This window comes from Strigops habroptila, chromosome 9 (assembly GCF_004027225.2).
Source record: "Strigops habroptila isolate Jane chromosome 9, bStrHab1.2.pri, whole genome shotgun sequence".
Classification (NCBI taxonomy): Eukaryota; Metazoa; Chordata; class Aves; order Psittaciformes; family Psittacidae; genus Strigops; species Strigops habroptila.
In genome coordinates this window covers 16,094,466-16,113,073 of record NC_044285.2, presented here as the reverse complement: position 1 = coordinate 16,113,073, position 18,608 = coordinate 16,094,466, and the positions used below count along the sequence as shown (strand labels likewise).

Genomic DNA, 18,608 nt, shown 5'->3' with positions numbered 1-18,608 from the left:
AAGCTAAAAAAGTCACACAAAGTAAAATCAAAATACAAAATGCAGCCTTTTTTAAAAGCATGTCATCTTTTTGAGAAGTGAAAGGTATATAGTTTGAAGCCATGCACACAGAACATTAGATGACGCTTAGCAATTCAGATGCACTGTTTTTTGCAACCTGCATGATCTCTCATAGCAAAAAAATCAGAAGGAATTCTCCAAATAAGGGCAAAACAAAAAGATCATGTGCTAGACTGATGTACAGCAGGAAATCAGCGCAACAATGTGGCACAGGTACCTTTGCTGGATCTATATGCGGCGATAAGGATGATGGCTCTTGTTCTCTTAGGACTATATGAGCTCCCTCAGTACTTGACGTTCTTAAGGGGCCCGCTTGTGGTTGGTAAGAGTTGTAAGGAGCAGCAGTAGGCTCCTCCAGTCTGACATTAGTTAGGTTTACATTAGCATTTACTGCAGAGGTTGATGAGGTTGCAGGGTTTGATTCAGGCGACGGGGAAAGGTAAGGGACTGCAGGTGAGGCTTCTGCTTTCTGTGAAGTGTTTAAAATATTTTAAATATACTGCTATTGAATCACTGTATGACTTTTTGATTTATATTAATATAATTTAAATGATGCTTTGATCAGTGCAGCTAGATGTAGAATGAAATGTACTGAATGTACCATGCACTAGCACTTCCAGAAATTATGTCGAACATTAAAAAAAGCAAAACATTTAAAGTAGAATGGTACTTCAATCCCCCTGCTGTCAGAATGAGTCCCTGAAACAGACAGGGCAAGCCGATTCTCTAACTCATAACATATTGCTGTTGCCGTTGACAGATTCTTGTATGCACTCACAATACTCATAAGCAGACCATAAATACAGATTTCTTGTTCACGACAACTCACAACCTGAAGTATAGAATTACTTTCTTACCGGCTGAGAAGTAGTTGTTTTAAATCCTGAAGAATCAACTCTGAGATTTGGCTGTGGCTGAGCTTGAGATGCATAAGTAGGATAACTCTGAGTATCATGATGCATTCCAGAAGAATCCTCTCTAACAGGTTCAGAAGAACGTGTAATAGCAGATTCAGGAGGTGTCCCAACCTCATCATTCAGAGTTTCATCCAGTTCTTGATCAGTATAAGCACCCCCCTCTGTATCTGTGTCTTCATAATCTGATGTGTGTCTACTGTCTGTGCTGTACATAGAATATTCACTACCAGGAGCTGAGAGGTAAGAAAGGCGGTCATCGTGTAAATCAAGGTCCTCACTTGTAGCACCATCTGCCTGCGTCAAACAAAGAGTACATGCTTATTGAAATATCTTGTCAAGAATGCCCTTTTTCCTGCATTGTAAAGCTAGGAACTTTTTTGTGTGTGAATAAGTAAACCTGAACAACTGGAAGGCATCCATCTTGTTCTGAACCACAACAGAAGGTCTGGTAGTTAAGTAAGTTAGTTATATTCGAAATCCAGCAGCATAGCAAGAATACGTGATTTCAACAATTCAGAGTATCAAGAGGGAGGAGAAATCACGTTTTAATCATTGAAGATGTTAAGCTTACACTTAAAAGCCTTTTCTGCAGTCTAGCTCTTTGAATCGTTTTACTAAGGGGTCAGATGACTGTCAGTGTAAGAAAGGGGATAGTGTATAGTGTCTCAGAAATCAGAGTGTTTCAAAAGACACAAAGCTACACTTCAAAGTGATATTACGATACTGGAATCAGTAACTTAAGGTTACTATATATATATAAGGGAACTAAGATCTAATAAAGATCTATCTAATTAAGAAATACATACCAGTAGCTGATTAATCATTTGCTTACTTGTAGCTGGCACTTTGCTTGGTATTAGTTCTTCAAGAGGATGGATCTAATGTGCATAGTGTTAACATGCAGCTTGAGAAGGCAAGTGGAGTTTTAGCAGTGAACATAAAATACCAACGTGTGAATTTTTTATCTGTGTCCTCATAACTAAGAGAACACTGGCCCCAGAAAGGTCAGAAAGAACATGAATATGCCACTTGCTTTCATATTAATGAAAAATTCATCATCAGGCAATCCCAGCCCCTTGTACCAATGCAGCAAAACACCCAGAAGTTTTCATGAAAAAGCATCCAATCCTGACAAAGTCTTCAACGCAAGAACATATCCTCCACTTAACAGTGGTAATGGGCAAAAACTCTCACTTACTACACCGCTCCCTCACAAGGGCAACCATACAGCCCTCGTGAACAGAACAACTGCCCTCATATAGTGACAAATCAGTGATGAGCAGTTCACACAGCCATGAGGCATTACTTTAGTGCTTTAGATCTTCAAAGGATAGATAAAATGAGTAATTAAAAAGGAAAACAAACTTAATTCCACAAGTATCTGCCCACATCTGTAATACCAGTAACAATGAAAGAACAAGTAACTTGTCATAAATACAGTTCTGTCATTTCTCCCCAAACATTATTTCTTACCTTTCCTTCTGAAACCCACACTAGTTGGTTCTGTTGTTGCTGAATTGCTTCTTTCAGAGCTCCATACCATCCTTCATTCATTGAATTCAAGTTAATGGTAGCTAAAAGTACAGGAGGTTAGTTTGACTTGTGATTTCTGCAGAACTACAAGAACGATCTGTACCATCAGTAACAAAAGCAATATAAACTGGTAAATTAAAGCTGTGAGATTTAAACAGCACCACAAACATTAGTATTCAAAGCAAAGTTAAAGCCTGATGTAGTTTGAGACATTTTATCCCATAGGAAATACTGAGTTAACAGTAATTTGGAATAAAGCAACACTTCAGTTTAGCCATCATCTTCCTATTTATTCACGTTTGATTTTGGCTGATGATCCTGCAAAGCCACCAGATCTATTAGAAAGATCAATTCTGACATTTCATATTACTTTATGTTTGTGCAGTTATGTGCAAACAATGCACGCATCAATGCGCTACTGGTTTTTGAACGGGGAAGCCTGAACAAGTCAGTAAGAAAAGTCTGGAGACTCTGATCTCGCATCCCCCGCCCTCTCAGATATACTAAAATTAGTATATCTAATTACTTACTTGTGAAGAGGTGGTGATTATTTTTGCGTAGCTTGTGAGCTCTTTCATACAGCTTTCTGGCACTTTTCCGTGACTCTGGGCACAACCTCATTCTCATAGTCTTTACACCTTGCTTAGAATCAGGATTTAGGAACACTACAATAGGATACCACTGGGCATAATTCAGACGGTCCACTGCATTAGGAGTGACATCTAATAAAGCATGTTTGTCCTGTTGTGGTAAAAAGGACAGAAGCACAGAAGTGAATCACCTTATTTTATTTTTTTTAAACATCCTCCACAAATCTATTTGGTGTTACTTTTACAGAGTTCATTGTCTCAATATTGATTTAAATTCTTTTCCTATTTGGATAATAGAAACCAAACCAATTCCAATACCAGGCTACACAAACATATACATTTCGAACATGAGCTTTTTGACATTTAATCTCCTCGAAGCAGTCACTAAACTAAAAATAAGCAGTTTCCTGTTTGTATTCTGCTAATAGAAAAAAAGGGAAGTGAAACGCAAGACCTAGTCTCATTACACACCTCCATCTCCCCTCCCTCCCTGCCCCCTGTCCCCAAAACCATTCTGAATGCAAGAACTTGGCCAGCTTTAATCATGTGCAAGATTATCTCAAGCACACAGCATCCCCACTTTGGTGCTAGGATAGTTTTCTTTTTTCTGCCTACTTCAACATCTGTAAAGCTTGCAGTTTTTTTCAAGTACAGAAATAAAAAGGTGAGGAGTAGAGCCTCATATCATGAACTAATGTCAGAAGTTTTAAGGACATTAAGGAAGTGGGACTGAAGGACCCTTTTTCCCTAGTCCTTGCACACACAAAAAAGATGTAAAGTTACCAATTTGTAAATTGTGGTGGGGGAAGACAACTCCATAAAGTAACAATTTCCAGCTGTCATGTCACACCATGGCATTAAGTGAAAGAGTAAACAGCTTAAAACGGCCTTAATGGAGAGAGACCACCACCCCCTGGAACAAAGTTGAGAATCTCTTCTAGGATGCAGTTATTAATGGAGAAGGACTGTTGCTGTGCTTGTGTTTTGGGGGCTTTTTTTGATTCTTGTTTTCTTTGTTTGTTTTTAAATTAACCAACAGAAAGATGAGAAAGTTATTTTTAAACACACTCATTAGTTATTCTTCCAAATTTAAAACACCCAACACTTTACTTGATGGTACTCTTCTTGTGTTAAAAATACAGTGACAATAAAAGACTTACTCTATCGATTATCTGTTTTATAGTGTGAAGACGAATAATGCCAGAACTACGTTGGTCAGTACCAGCATCTCTTGGTTCACTTTCTGGTAAAAAGGACACAGTAAAAAATCTGTTACAAGTTTACAAAATATTCTACATTGCCTCACTAAGATAAAACCATTTCATAGCTCAAACTGTTCATTTTGATTGAAGACATTCCCCCTGCCTCAAAATAATACATGAAAATCTACCCACTGATTTGACCACAAAAATCACTGTATCTTTACAAAAGCACTTAGAAACAGGATAAAGTACCAAATTAAAACTAAATTTGAGAAGGCTATAAATAGAACTAATATTACTTTTACCTTCAGAGAATTCTAAGCAACCAACCAATGAAAGAGCTTACATTTAGTCTGTTCCTTTACACTGTCAATCTTGTTAAATATGCTAACAGCTAAAATAACGTAGAAATTGTCTAGCTAAAGGAAGTTGACTTTTTATAACTGCACAAAACCTGATCTCACACTTACTTGCAATTTGAAAGATATCTGGTTCTTCTCTAGCAAGTTTCTCACGTGCAACATCAGCTATTGGACCAAAAATGGTTACAGGTCTGAGAAACCCAGCTAGAATTGAAAGAAAAAAGTCAAAATATATTGATTGCTTAAAGCAAATGCAAGATAGTCTTCTATACATAGGCTAAGACAAAGCAAACCACGTAAATCTGATATTCTGCAGCAGTTAGAATAAAGCCATACCTTCCCGAAGAACAACTCTTTCATAGGCAGGAAACTTTGTCTGAACAGGTTGGGCAGAAAGATCTTCTCTGCTTTTTCGTAGATTTCTTTTAGAGCTACGCAAACCTCGGAATCTCCAAAAATCTGCTCGATCTCCTCCTGCTGTCTTTGGAAGCGTGTACTGTACACTAGCTAGCTGCTCAGCTCTAAGACAACAAACGACAACCGGTTATCAAGGAAGTCAGCTTCTGAAGTAATGCTTGACTAGCAAGCTTATACTTCCAAAACCCACTACCACCTGCTGAATCAAGCTTTTGTTGTTTCTGTATTAGAAAGATTGAACTAGTGAGGCTGATATCATATTTCTAAAGCGTTACATAGCCTTGTCTCTTGTACTGAAGAGAAAGTTTTAAGGTTTTTTGTGGACTGTACAAGAATCAAAAGCAAATCCATAGGTTAGATATTTAACTTCAATTTGTTTTAACACTCTGTCACTTTTTCTGACTAAACCAGTTCTATAAACCTGTGTCCTGCAGCCAAGTGCAATCATTCATTCTACAGATGCAGAATTTAAAATCATAATTTTAAACCAGCAATTTATACATTTTAATATCGTACCTGTTTTTGTTAGGTATGATACCTCTTTCAACTTCCTTATGATTCTTGCCAATTCGAATTGCCAGCCATGAACCCAGTTTGCCATTGTACAGAGTGTCCACCACACGGAACACTTCACCTTTGTTGAAACTTAGTCCATAAGGAGATTCCTTTTCATATTCAAAATGAGTTCTGATGTAGAAAGAATCCCCTACGTCAGACTCAACAATGCGACGATAGACTGAAAAAAAGAAAAAGTAAAACCAAAGTAGAAAGTGTTATGTAAATTCAAGTGATGTCCTAATGCTCACAAGAATTAATCTACAGTGCCTCACCTTCTGTTTGTTTTCAATATACAATATTACTTCAAGAAGCTGTAATGTCTCAAAGCTGCTCTATTTTAAACAGCGTAACTATTAATAGCTAACTCTACCAATATAAACTCAGCTTTCAAGGCAAGAAATTCGTTGCTAGTACAAGCTTAATTCAGTTCACCTGGAAGGAATTAATCTTACTGGGACAGAAGTTTGTGTGTGCAAAACGCAGTGTAATCACTCATTTTCAATGAGTATGACTGCAACACACTCCCCTGCTGCCCCCCAGGTTTCACACCATACTTCTATCAGATGCCAGGGGTTACTTTTGGTGGGGGTTTTTAGGGGGTTGTTTTGTTAGTGGGGGTTTGTTTGTTTCTTTGGAAGAGGTGGGGGGGGGGGGTGTACTGCTGCAATATCAATCTCTAGTTCATTTGTAGTCATAACCTATCCCAAAGCCAAATAAACCCCAAAACTTGCCAGTCTTCATAAGGCAACAACTTCCTGGGAGCCAGAAGTTAGTCATCATTCGCTATACTTTTTATCTTGTTCCAAGCAGTCTACTACATTGCTCCCGATATACAAATATTTACCGTCTTTTTTCTTCTGTGCTAAAATGGTCACTTCTTCACCTTTAGGAAGATCAAGCAAAAAAAGGACAGCTTCTTCTCTGATGATATTTGTGAAGTCTACGTTATTTACCTGGTATCAATGAAGTAATTAGTTTGATTTAGCATATGGCATTATTATAACAGATTTAACTATACAATGGGAAACCTGTATCAGCTTATTGCTAAGATTTTTTCTGAATTCAGTTTCATACATGCACCAAGTACGTGTATCTCAAGGTCTCTCTTGCATCTTTAAGTAGTCCACATTATTTCTTGATAAACTACAGCTTCCAGAATAGGTAGCTGTTCGTTAGCTGCTCCTTAGATCAATATTATGGAGCACCTAAAAACACCAGTAAGAGTCCTCACAATTTAGTGACTAAACAGTTATCAAAACCAAACAACTTTTATCAACTGAATCAGTCTCAGCAATTGGATGTAAAACTTGATAGCCTTCCTAACAACAGTATAGTAACAGGAGATTTTGCTGCTATTAATTCATATAACAAGTACATACAAAAAAAAGCCTCTATGAACTACAAAGGCAATATATTCAATACTACAGAAAGGAAACCTACTTTGGTACAGGAAAACATTTGTACTGCTGTTGGTTTTGACATACCCTGAGAATCTGGTCCCCTTCCTCTAATCCTTCTTTTGCTGCAGGGCTGTCTTCCAGAACACCAGCTACAAATATGCCAACATCATTGCCACCTGCTAGTCGCAAGCCCACACTATCTCCTTTTCTGAATTTTACCAGTTTCATGCTTGGCCTAGAGATTTAGAAAATATTCCACTTAGAGATGTAATAGCATAAAACATGCTGGTAAATTTGAGACTGAGCACACGCAAAGAACTAATTTGCCTAACATTTAAATTAGAGGATGTTATGCTATCCATATCATTAGCTGCTTATCAACAGCAGCATTACAACATACTCATTAGCAGCACTTCAAAAACCCACCTGTATTTACTTGTTTACTGGGGTTTGTTTGTCTTACTCTCATACAGTGATTTAAGTGAGGCACTTTGACACTCTCTTCCAAAAATGTTCCTCCTTGTAAACAACTGTCCTGGCATATACATTTATTTTGGCTCTAAAGACATTTAGATGAATTTGAGACAAAAATCAAACTAGAATCTATTCTCATGTACACTAATGTCTAAAAGGAGATCCCAGTTGAAGTAGACCCATTTCCATGTCACAACTTTGCACATTTCTGTAGTGACCTTTAGTTACTGCTCTCCAATTATTATAAAAGGAAAAGAAAGTGCTACAGTAACTCTCCTCTCTCTGGAGATGGAGACAGGGCAGGAGGGGCAGGGTGCCCAGAGAGAGAGAAACACTGCAGATTCTTTTCACTAGTTGATCATTCTAACTGCTCATTTCCATAGAGAATTACTAGACTTTAAAATGGTATATTACACAATATAAGTGCCAACAAGACTGAGGAATAAAACTTAAGTCTACATCCTTGTATTTCTGAACAGAAGTATTAGCACAGCATATTGGTCTTGACATTAGACCATTTATGCAGGTTATTCATCACTTCAGATAAAAGCTTGGTTTGATCAAGAACCAGGCATATTTGAATAGAATTCAGAGTTACATTACCGAAGCATTCCATCTTCATGGGTTGAATTGGGTAAAGGGCCATCAGATGGACTGACTGGTAAATCAACATCCGGCTGACCTCCTTGCGCATACACTGGCTTTGGTTCTATTAAAATAGCAATAGACTTCAAATATCCATTTGGTCATTTAAAGATGAGAAAGTAAAGCTTAGCTTTACTAAGAACTTAATGACTTATTCAGTAACCTGCCTCTATCCTACTTCAACACACTTAGCAGTGAAATATTAGAAACTTAGAACAACAGAAGACACTCTCGCTGTGCCATTCAAAGCAGCATGATTACTGGTCTAAGTATTACTTCACTAAAAATCCCCAAACTTCCTTTGTACTTCATTAAGTACTCTGAACACTGGAAAACTACAAGAACTAGAAGGCTGGCTGATCCCAAGAACACTTTCAACCCTGCTGTCTCTTACCTTGATTTAACTGATATAACTTTTGCATTTTTCATGGGCTCTCTTCCTTCACGAATTCAATTTCTGAAATGAAGATACTACAAGCACTCGAACTACTGCTGCATGCCTTGAGGCTGGCAGATTTCATTGCTTACTTTGGTCCAGTCGGCACTTCTTAAAGATAAGCAAATACTATGGCTTTGCTGCATAGATTCTCTCGAGTCACTAAGAGGAAACTGTCACTGCCGTCTTCCCTCAGTAATGAACACTAACAGAGGCTCTTCTCTGCTACATGGCTGGTTATGTTAAAAGAAACTGTATTTAAGGCTTACCTCTGCACACTTGAAAAAAGTTGATTTCAAACTAGGCTGGCTTCAAACAACAACTCTGTCTTCAAATTACTGAATGGACTAGTTTGAAATTGGCAATTTAAGCTTCTGATGAATCTCTCTGAACAAATACTTTCCTTCCACCCTCCTTTGACACAAACAACCATGAGTTTTCTTGCCTTTAGTCTAAGCAGCAAGCTGTCACAAAACCTGCCAACTACTTTTCTAACCACGTTTTCATTAGTCTTTGAAATATCCTAATTTCCCTAGCACTTTCTGTGAGGTTGTTGAAGGATTATATCCTTTATTGCACCTTCTTCTCTCAGACCATATATTATAGCAAGTTCATTTTATCTGCAGACACTAATTTAAATATTATCTTTATCTATTGGCCTACATCTCCTCTCATCCAAACTAAGTATTTCCACATGCATCTTCTCATTCATCCAATAAAAAACTATTCCTTCTCCTCCACTAACTGACAAAATCCTCACAATACATGTTACCTGCTTGCCAGTCCCTCAAGCTAATTATTAGTACATTATTTTGGATTAAGAACCATCTCAAGAGTCTCCTATCCTGGCTGGCTTTGAATTATGCCAGTTATTAATCTTCAATATTTCATAGAAAGAATTCATGCAATCTCACTACCACATCCTTTTTTTATCTTGGCAAATATAAACTTACTTCATGTGCACTTTGCTCCTTTAGGTCACCTTCCATGACTTTTTTTTTAATAATATCTCCTGCATTAGAAAGTCTACTATTCTTATTTTCAAGATATTTCAGAGTCTATCAACACCATAACTCCTCCAATTCTTCACTGAGCTACTGAATACTATACACAGGAGTGTAACCGCTCATCTTGTAAGACTTCACATATTTTCAAGCTTGAATGTGCTTTCTCCTCATTTGACCCAGCCTTTCAAGAGCCACCTCTAAACCATCTGCACAGTTCCTCCACTTAAAATTTCACTGAAAGTGCCTCATTCTGTAAACAAAAATATTACAAGTCAGCCACCCAGAACAATGACCTGTCACTGTTATCTTATGGGTTTTGTCTTTTTTACACCAACTGGCATTTATCTGCTGCCATTTAGCTTATCCTTTCCTTTTGGAAAAACATGAATGAGGTTTTGTTACATGTACTGCACTTGTTAAAATGCCTTCTTGGTCCACGACTGTAGTTAGTAAGTGCTACAGTAACAGAGAATTTCAGAGTGTTCTGAATTGTCTTGGGAGCAGTAGTTCCAAAGAGGCTTACCTACATCCTTGTTTAAATATAGTCTGCTACAGTAACCCCTAAAAACCAGTCTACTGCTTGACTCTCAGAAGAGAAATGGCAGATTTTAACCCTGCTTGAGAAATCAGGACAAAACTCTTTATGAGCATCACCTACAAATACAGCTCTGAACACTGAAGTCTGACCCCTATATAATGGGCAGACCCCACAGCTTAGGTTTCCAGGACCAAAACTCTAAGATATAAACAGGGGTATGATTACAAAGACTGTTAATATTCAGAAATAAAAATACTTAGGACCTGGTCTGTTTTAAGACCTTAGTAATCATTCCACAAATATGCAATGGCATGAAGTCTTCACTGGTCATCCATTCTCAGTAACATGTACAATTACTATATTTTAATGTTTTTACCTGGAAGCGGTGGAGTTTGTTTTTCAGCTCTTTCAACTGCTACCTCTTCCATAGTTTTAGAAACGTCATCTGCATTCTTTACAGGTGTAGAGACCGCTCCTGGTTTAGTTATTCTCTCATCTTCTCTGCTTCGAAGACTATATCAGAAAAAAAGATTCCACTCTACATATAGAATTGTTTCTATGACCTTGGTCTATTAAGACTAAAGAATAAATCCTTTCATTCATGAAGTTCAGGTTTAGTGGGTAAGGAACTACCAATTACCATTTAACAAGGTTTTGTTCTTCAACTATCACATTATTAATAATTTTTACCATTTCTAAATCTGGGCATTTTTTCCCTAACTTCATGTTAATAAAGGACTTCTCTAGATATGGCTATTTAGAAAGAGGAAGGACATTGTGAAACACACTGCTCTCTGCTTCAAGCACAGAAGTCATACACATGTTCTATATATTGAAAGCTTTCAAAGAAATTGAGAGGTAAAGGGAAGAAAGGGACAAGAGCAGTTATGATGGTCATCTTCATACACCTCCCTAGAGAAATCGTGGATTTTTAGACTTAATTCTTCAGCTTTGCTGTGATCAAGCTAATTTATCTGACCCTTTGTATGCCATCTGCCCTGGAACAAAAGTGTTGCCAGTGAGGCTCTTGGTAGGGATTTGCAGAGATAAAAGGTAGAACACAAACATGCCCCTGATATCTTAGTCTTCAGAGACTGTAAGACCTTCGATCAAAGCTATTACAGGACAGGAGTGCTTCTCATACACTCAGTCATCTATGTATTTTAGTAATACAGCAACTTGCTGCTTCTTATGCATTTCTTACATGTTTTCAGTGTAAAACAAAGACATATAGGAAAACTTAAATAAAGAATAAAATCTCTTATTCTTTAAATGATAACAACTAAAACTCACAGAACATAATTTCTATTCCTTCAAAGGATCAGGCATTTTTACACTGTTATATAAAGGTACAGCTACCAGCTGTACCACAGTAGAACTGAACAGTACATATGCTGTATGTCAAAATACTGTTACACTGCTGTCTTTTGAATCCTAAATCATTTAATAGGCTCAGAGCAGATGAACATTAATAATCACCTGGAAAAACAAAAGTAGATCAATATACCAAAGAGGCAGTCTTAATTCAAGAGCATGTACGTTAAAAAAAAAAGGCAGGGGGGAAGGGGGGGGGAGAAGTAAAAAAGAATGTCATGAGATGCTCAAAGTATCTATTCAATTCCTGAGAGTTGTCAAATAAACAATGATATAAAAACTATCAGAGACAACAGACACAAACAAATCACAGCTTTTTATGTAGTAACAGACTTATTTGCCCAGGCTGGGAAAAGTATTTCCTCAAAGGTAACAGTGGCTTGGTCAGTAGGTACAAGCCCATCTCCTCTCATAAAGGAGACATCTGTCAAGTCTTTCACTACCAACAGCTAGATGGTGCTACTAGGCAATAATGAGTATCACTTTGCCTAAAGTTCAAATATACCGGGGGGGGGGGGGGGGGGGGGGGGGGGGAGGGGGTAGATCATTTTACAGAGTAAAGACTCTCTATTTTAATCGGAACCAATACTTCAAGAGTTGGAAGTATGACTCAGGAAACAGATATCAGCAAATCTATTCATCCAAGATGAGCAAAAAAGAATAGTAAACATCTGAATACAAGAAGAATGTGCTTTCCTGAAGCAATGCGAAGTCTTAAACATCAGAAACAAAGCTTAGCTATTCAGCCAGGACACACTAAAGGCTTTTCAGTATTTTCTTCTGCCAGTTCTAATACTGTGTGCCTGAAAGCAGCTAAAAAGAAGGGGGGGGGGGGGGGGGAAGGAAAAAATAAAAAAGCCCACCACCAAACATGCACACACAAAGAATACAGAAAAATACTGAAAATGCTGCCATCACAACAATCTGGGAAGACGCTGGCACCCTTACATTGTAACAACCAGCTTGTTATAAGTCACTGGTAAAAACAAGTACAGCAGCCTAGTTTTTAAAATACTTATTTGTGCCTTGTTTATTCAGATAAACCCCTTCTGGGGAGCTTCCAGAGTTGATTAAAATGATGCTAAAACCATTACATCCAAATATAGAGAAGTGAACCTCAATCCTACTTTGCTCCCCAAGTTCACCAATTAAAATCTTACTACTCCTCTTTCAGATTTCCAGCATATTTTAATTTGTACATGAAATTAAGTGCATAAGCTAAAAGCTTACATTTTTCACCTCCAGCACCAGACTAAAGTATGACTGGACTCCTTGCTTCCTTGAAAATACTTCCTGGCTCATTAAAAAGAAACACACACGTGCATTTAGCAGTTTAAATGCAGATTAAGTGTCTTGAAAAAAGTCCTGTAGCAGTGTAAGCTATAACTAATTCCCCTCCCTGACCACAGATTTTTGGGTAATGAGCACTAGGTAATAAGATATTAGAGTAGAATTCCCCATGAGCCCTCTCTGTTTCCACACATCTCAACACTTCACAGAAGCATTATTCCAAAGTAGTAGTATCTCTGTTTTGCTTTAAAAATACCACAGTAACTAAATGAGAACAAAGTTCATTTTACGTTTCTTCTCCACATGGTCCAAAACTAGTGCAATTTTATGCTGATTTTATACCCGCATATAGAAAAAGGAGCATAATTATGGAAGAAAACAGCTCTCAAGAACAGTAAGTAAAATAGAGACATTGAGAGCACAGCACAAAATAGTGTCGGGTAAACAACTGAAGCAATATGCTTCTAGACTTGGGCTACTGCTATGCATGCAGGCAAATAAACCTTGCCAACTACAATGCCTGCAAAAGGTCAGTTCTACTCCACCTAAGACAACAAAGTTTAAATGGGAAAAAGCTGATAGAAGCACAAATGGTGATAGAACAAACAAGGAAGAAAAATCAAAACAGCAGGAGAGTAGTATTTTTCTTGATTCACTTAAATTGTAATGTGAAATACTCGGTGTTTACCAGACAAGACGATACAGGAAACTGAATCTTGATTGATGCTGTCACTGGGTTCTGGGTGACAGAAAGTTGTTAAAAACCTGACAGCTGCACTTCTGAAGACACAATGTATTGTTCACTGTGTGCACTGTGACACTATTGTTTAACATCTGTGCTGTGTCAGGGCCCCCTTTACCTCACTTTCTATGCCTTTCGTTTTAAAGTATGCGTAAAAAGCATTTTTAAATAACTTTCAGTCACAAAATGCCATCAGCTACACACTACTGCCCTCAGCTGTGACTATTACTTCAGAACTGAAAGAGACTGTCTGCAACACACAGTCGGAACGTTTGTTTGCACAGCACTAGTTTTGAACATGCAGGCTCCTTCCAAAAGTGTTTTTAGCACATAACAAACTGTTTAGCACGAAAAGACAGCCAAGAGACATCTTCCCACGTACATTCAAAATAGAGCTGATGCTTGTCCTGTATTCCAATTTTTCAACTTGTTTTGAAAATGGACAGATGTCTTGTGCTGCATATAAATTGACAACTGTATTACAGAAGTCAACATCATCCTTCCAGAAGTAATGATGTCCTCTACAGAGATGTCTCCCAGCTGCCACATCTTTCTTCTTGACAAAGTGTTAAACATATCAGAAAATGTTTTTGCTATTCCAGTATCCAGGTGAGGAAGGCAGCATAGGAGAGTTCCCAAGTGGGAGCTCTTTCAACAGGTAAATGGCAGCCCAGAGATGTAAACTGACAGGCTTGCCAAGACCTGGCTGTAAATGCCACTTTTCACGATGGGTTCAGCTCAGCAACCTGTTACTGTCAGCAGTAAGACCAGACAAGTTAGCAGGAGTATATATGATACTTCTCCCCAAGTACTCTCCAACTTATGGTGCGAAGACCTCGTTTGTTGGGTCTAGCTTTTTAAATACAGCTCTTTACAGATTATAAAGAGTTGCCTTATGTTATCTGATGTTCTAAAGATGCATTTTTCCTCTGTCTAAACAGTTACTCTACATATCTTTAAAATTATATGCATCTTTTAAAACTAAACTTCACCTTTAAAACACAATCTGCTCAGAGAGCTCCTCCTCAAAGTCAGGACATATTTATATCTTACATTTCACTTAGTACCTAATTCAGTTTCAGCTGGCTGTAAATTTTCCAAGTCTCTAGGGTTACATCTGGAGAATTGAACGATTCATTCTCTGGATTCTTTTCAAGACTGACAAGATAATTTGCAATCCTCCACAAGGGAAATAAAGACATACAAGCATAACTAGTCCTTTTTATTAGTCAATTAAGAATATGTTCTAGAATCTGTTTTAGAAAGCCTGTTCAAGAGACATCTGTGAACTTCCTCTTGATTAAAGAAAATTACAAGCGCTATTTAATGCTTTGACAGGATGTTCAAATAGAAACTGTTATGGAAATTTTATATCCAGGAAAACTGCAGCCACACTGCTGTACACACCAGTACGGAATACTGAAAGATGAACAGCACTTTCTACTAAATTTTAAAATATGAAGCAGTTGCAGCTAATTTGATCCTACAACAGAACTGAACTTGCACAAATAACCACTAGGAAGAGAAGTTGCTTTTAACATGTTTTTCTTTACGTGGCTCAGGGCCCAGATTTTCTGATCTTGAGAAGAACATGTCCAACAGGAAGTCAATCCATGCCAAGGTAGCTCTTGTTCATAAAGTAGATAGAGCGGATGCATTCAGAGTTGAGATAACTTCAAAGTTCCTTCTCAGGAAGGATTTAATTCTTCTGACAGTGTAATCCACAGGGAGGAAGTGACCATGTACCTAAACCACTGTAATAGGACAGGAAAGCACTAACACCAGGCTAAGTCAGTCATAGTTTCAGTTTTGAAGGATTTTTTTTTTTGATCGTTCCTCCCTCCACAAGCCCTTTTCACACTGCATTAGAAATGCAGGTCCAGAAAGAAAGGCTTGAAAAATGAACAGAGATATCTCAACCTTTAGAATCAAATCCCAGCATCTGGGATGCTGCTTTTAAGATTTTCCCATTAATACGGGGTTTCTATTTGAAAACAAACTTTCATGCCTTGTAGTCCCTCCAAACAACACAGATGGAAGAGAAACAGGGATGTTTGTAAACCATGACCCAACCAGGTGTGCGTGCAGGTAAGATCTGTCTTGTAGTTTTATAAGCCCGTATAAGACACTAAAAACCTTAAAAGGTGCAAGTGTTATTTTCCCTTTAAGCAAACAAAGTGTTACTAATAACTAGTCAGGCTTATCTTTGTTTTATGGAACAGCCAGCTGCAATTGGTTTTTCAGGATTTTTGACAGTATCTATAAAACTGCAAATACAGGCTCTGAATTTGGAATTTGAGACAGATCAATTTAACTTCTACTCCATCATCTATGAGCACTCAAAAGGTACACTTTTCTCTTACAAATATTTAGTAGAATCTAAAATCCAACACTGACATTCCATGTCAATAAATTAAAATGTCAATTTCCAACAGACTGGAAATACAAAACAGGACAGATTTATATTATTCAAGACTAAAGTTTCACATGGCCGAAGAAAACATATCAAAACATAGATTACTTCTCTCTGAATTCATATAAAATTAAGACTTGTCTACTTCAGAATTATCATGAATGTCCTACTACCGAATTCAAATACTAAAAACTACATTCCAAAAGCTCAATCAGCTGTGCAATACATCTTATTTTGTAGAAGTTAAATGTATTCAGAAACAGAAGATAACTTTTAAAGGCGGCTAGTGAGGAAAATAAAAAGCTTATGCCTAAACAAAGCAAGATTTCAATATGTTTACCCAGGTTGGGCATTTAATAGAACTGTGATACTAGTCTTCTCAAATATCCTTGCAGCTAACTGCTTTCTAAAAGCAAAATATAACTGCATATGCTTCAATACCATACTACTATCCAACTTACACTGTCATTAATACAACCATGCTCTAAGGTTATGTTTAAAAAAGGATAGCATTGAAGTTCAAGGTTCAATTTCTCCTGAAGTCTAAGAAAATTGGAATCATTATAAGCCGCATCTGCTGAGACAAAGAATGCCATATTACTACCATCATAGTTCTGCACCACATTTGTCACACTTTAAATCCAAGTACTCTTACAACTTGTATGTCACATTAAATAGTTGATTTAAAAAAATAATACAATGCTGCCATCACCTGCCGTTGCTGGGTTGTTGTGGAGAATGTCTGGAATGGTCTGAAGGCTCTGACCTCTGGTCAGGAGATCGTGAACGACTGCGGCGGGGCCTGTCATGGGATCGGTTGGAATGATCTGATGCCAGCGACTGAATTTCTGAAATGTCTGTTAAATAAAAGTTGTTTTTTCATGAAATGATTGTAATTAAAATGGTGGCATGACCTGCTCAAATGGAAATAAGCTTTTGCAGAGAATTTTTATGAAGATGTTAGATCTGTATTTATTATTTCAAAACAACTAATATTCCTGAAAGAACAATTACGAGAATCAGAACTCTATTGTCTTCTCCCCTGGTTTTGAAGGTGTAGATTTCAATTACGAAATCAAACATTCACAGAAGAATTTACCCACATGACAATCTTATTCCTAACTCTTCTCCCCCTTCCTCTCATCCCACTTATTTATTTCACATCTTTACAACACAGGGAATTCCTCTCTCCCTTTGGAAATCAAGTTTATTCATACTTACCATCTCTTTCTGAAGCATTAGCAGAATGAATACTATCAGAAAGATCAGGGACATTCAACAGTGTAGCTCTTTCATCTCGCTGAACAACCATCTTCAACTTGCCTTTTGACCTTTCTATTAGCGTTTTTGCATCTGCTAAGGACATATTTTCCGTCACTGTGCCATTTATCTAGAACAGAAAAGAGCAAATACAAACTTACTGAAAAAAAACCCCAAACCCCAGTGAATCTCCAGGTATATATATCCACAGACAGTGAATTTCTGTCCAATTATATTTAGAAATATCTAAGATATATTTACCCAATTACTAGAATACAATGGAAGAGTATTAGGCTAATCCAAACTATGTAACATAATGCAGAAAAAAATTTTCACCTTTCAAAGACAAAGCCTGTACCACCAATACAAAACTTTTAAAATATTAGTTATGTTCTTTGAACCACCACTGCTATATTCAGAAAAGTAAGGAATGGTATGGTTTTCTGCACCAACACATTTATATCAGTATCTTCAAATAAAAAGTGTTAGTATGAATTAAAAATCCATGGATATATTGATTTCTACAAAAATAAATTAAAAAAAATAAAAATAAAAATCAACATTTAAACAGAAGGCAAGTTCTGGCACTGCTCAACAGCACAACATCTGAGAGATACTAATTTATACTTCAATTTACAGATCTGTGAAATAGCTTTATAAAGATTATGTATCTTCTACCAACAATAATTATGCTATTAAGAGATAGTTAATTCTAAGGACAGTTATACAACACTCTTCCCTTTGAACCAACACCACCACCATTTACTGTACCTTCAGTACAACATCTCCTTCTTGAATATTGCCATCTCTTGCTGCCAGGCTATCCTGTGATATTTCTTTCACAAATATGTGGCTTGCCAACCGTAGACCATACTCTTTATACATCAGCAATAAAAGAAAAAGAAAACTGATGAAATGGCAGTAAAAAAAGTAGGGAGGTATGTGAAGATTTACATTTACACTGGAAACAGAAAGAGGACAGCGAACTTGGCACATGAAGGGCTGTAGTGGAATTACACTATGGATTTACCATTATATCAATCTCTTTTCTAACTCTGCCTGTTATCATACCTGTTATTCAATAGCTTAATTTAGATGCTACGTACAATTTGCCCTCTTTCAAACAAGACAGGCACTGAAGACTCAACTAAAGTATATGGAAGGTATGTAGCCACTGAATACCTAATGTCAGGGCAGAGTTGGGTTTTGTTTACATTATGTGATACCTGATCCTTAATTAAGCACATGTATTTTGGAATATGAAAAATACCACCAGAAACACAGCAGCAGTTTTTACATTTTTAGCTAGCTACTGGTAAGATGGGCCAACAAACTCTTAACAGCACTGTTCATGCAGTAAAGCCCTTAACATAACACTGAATGAAGCAGT

General features: G+C 37.2%; 1 protein-coding gene across 8 annotated transcripts in view; it reads right to left on the bottom strand.

Moving 5' to 3' along the window:
- Nucleotides 1-18,608, bottom strand: part of TJP1 (tight junction protein 1) — a 174,526-nt gene that overhangs the window by 33,198 nt on the left and 122,720 nt on the right. For 6 of the 8 annotated variants that reach the window (XR_003993225.1, XM_030497955.1, XM_030497956.1 and 3 more), the window contains 15 exons: nt 17,990-18,093; nt 17,180-17,348; nt 16,671-16,815; nt 10,516-10,652; nt 8,117-8,222; nt 7,124-7,274; nt 6,484-6,592; nt 5,598-5,817; nt 5,001-5,185; nt 4,773-4,868; nt 4,261-4,343; nt 3,041-3,251; nt 2,451-2,551; nt 918-1,271; nt 278-529 (listed from right to left, as the gene is read on the bottom strand). Coding sequence is in view for 7 of the 8 variants with exons in the window: in XM_030497955.1 (XP_030353815.1) it covers nt 278-529; nt 918-1,271; nt 2,451-2,551; nt 3,041-3,251; nt 4,261-4,343; nt 4,773-4,868; nt 5,001-5,185; nt 5,598-5,817; nt 6,484-6,592; nt 7,124-7,274; nt 8,117-8,222; nt 10,516-10,652; nt 16,671-16,815; nt 17,180-17,348; nt 17,990-18,093 (2,423 nt within the window). In the remaining variant the exon portion in view is untranslated. The remainder of the gene's footprint in view (nt 1-277; nt 530-917; nt 1,272-2,450; nt 2,552-3,040; nt 3,252-4,260; nt 4,344-4,772; nt 4,869-5,000; nt 5,186-5,597; nt 5,818-6,483; nt 6,593-7,123; nt 7,275-8,116; nt 8,223-10,515; nt 10,653-16,670; nt 16,816-17,179; nt 17,349-17,989; nt 18,094-18,608) is intronic. The other 2 variants (XM_030497959.1, XM_030497961.1) reach the window with 1 other exon arrangement.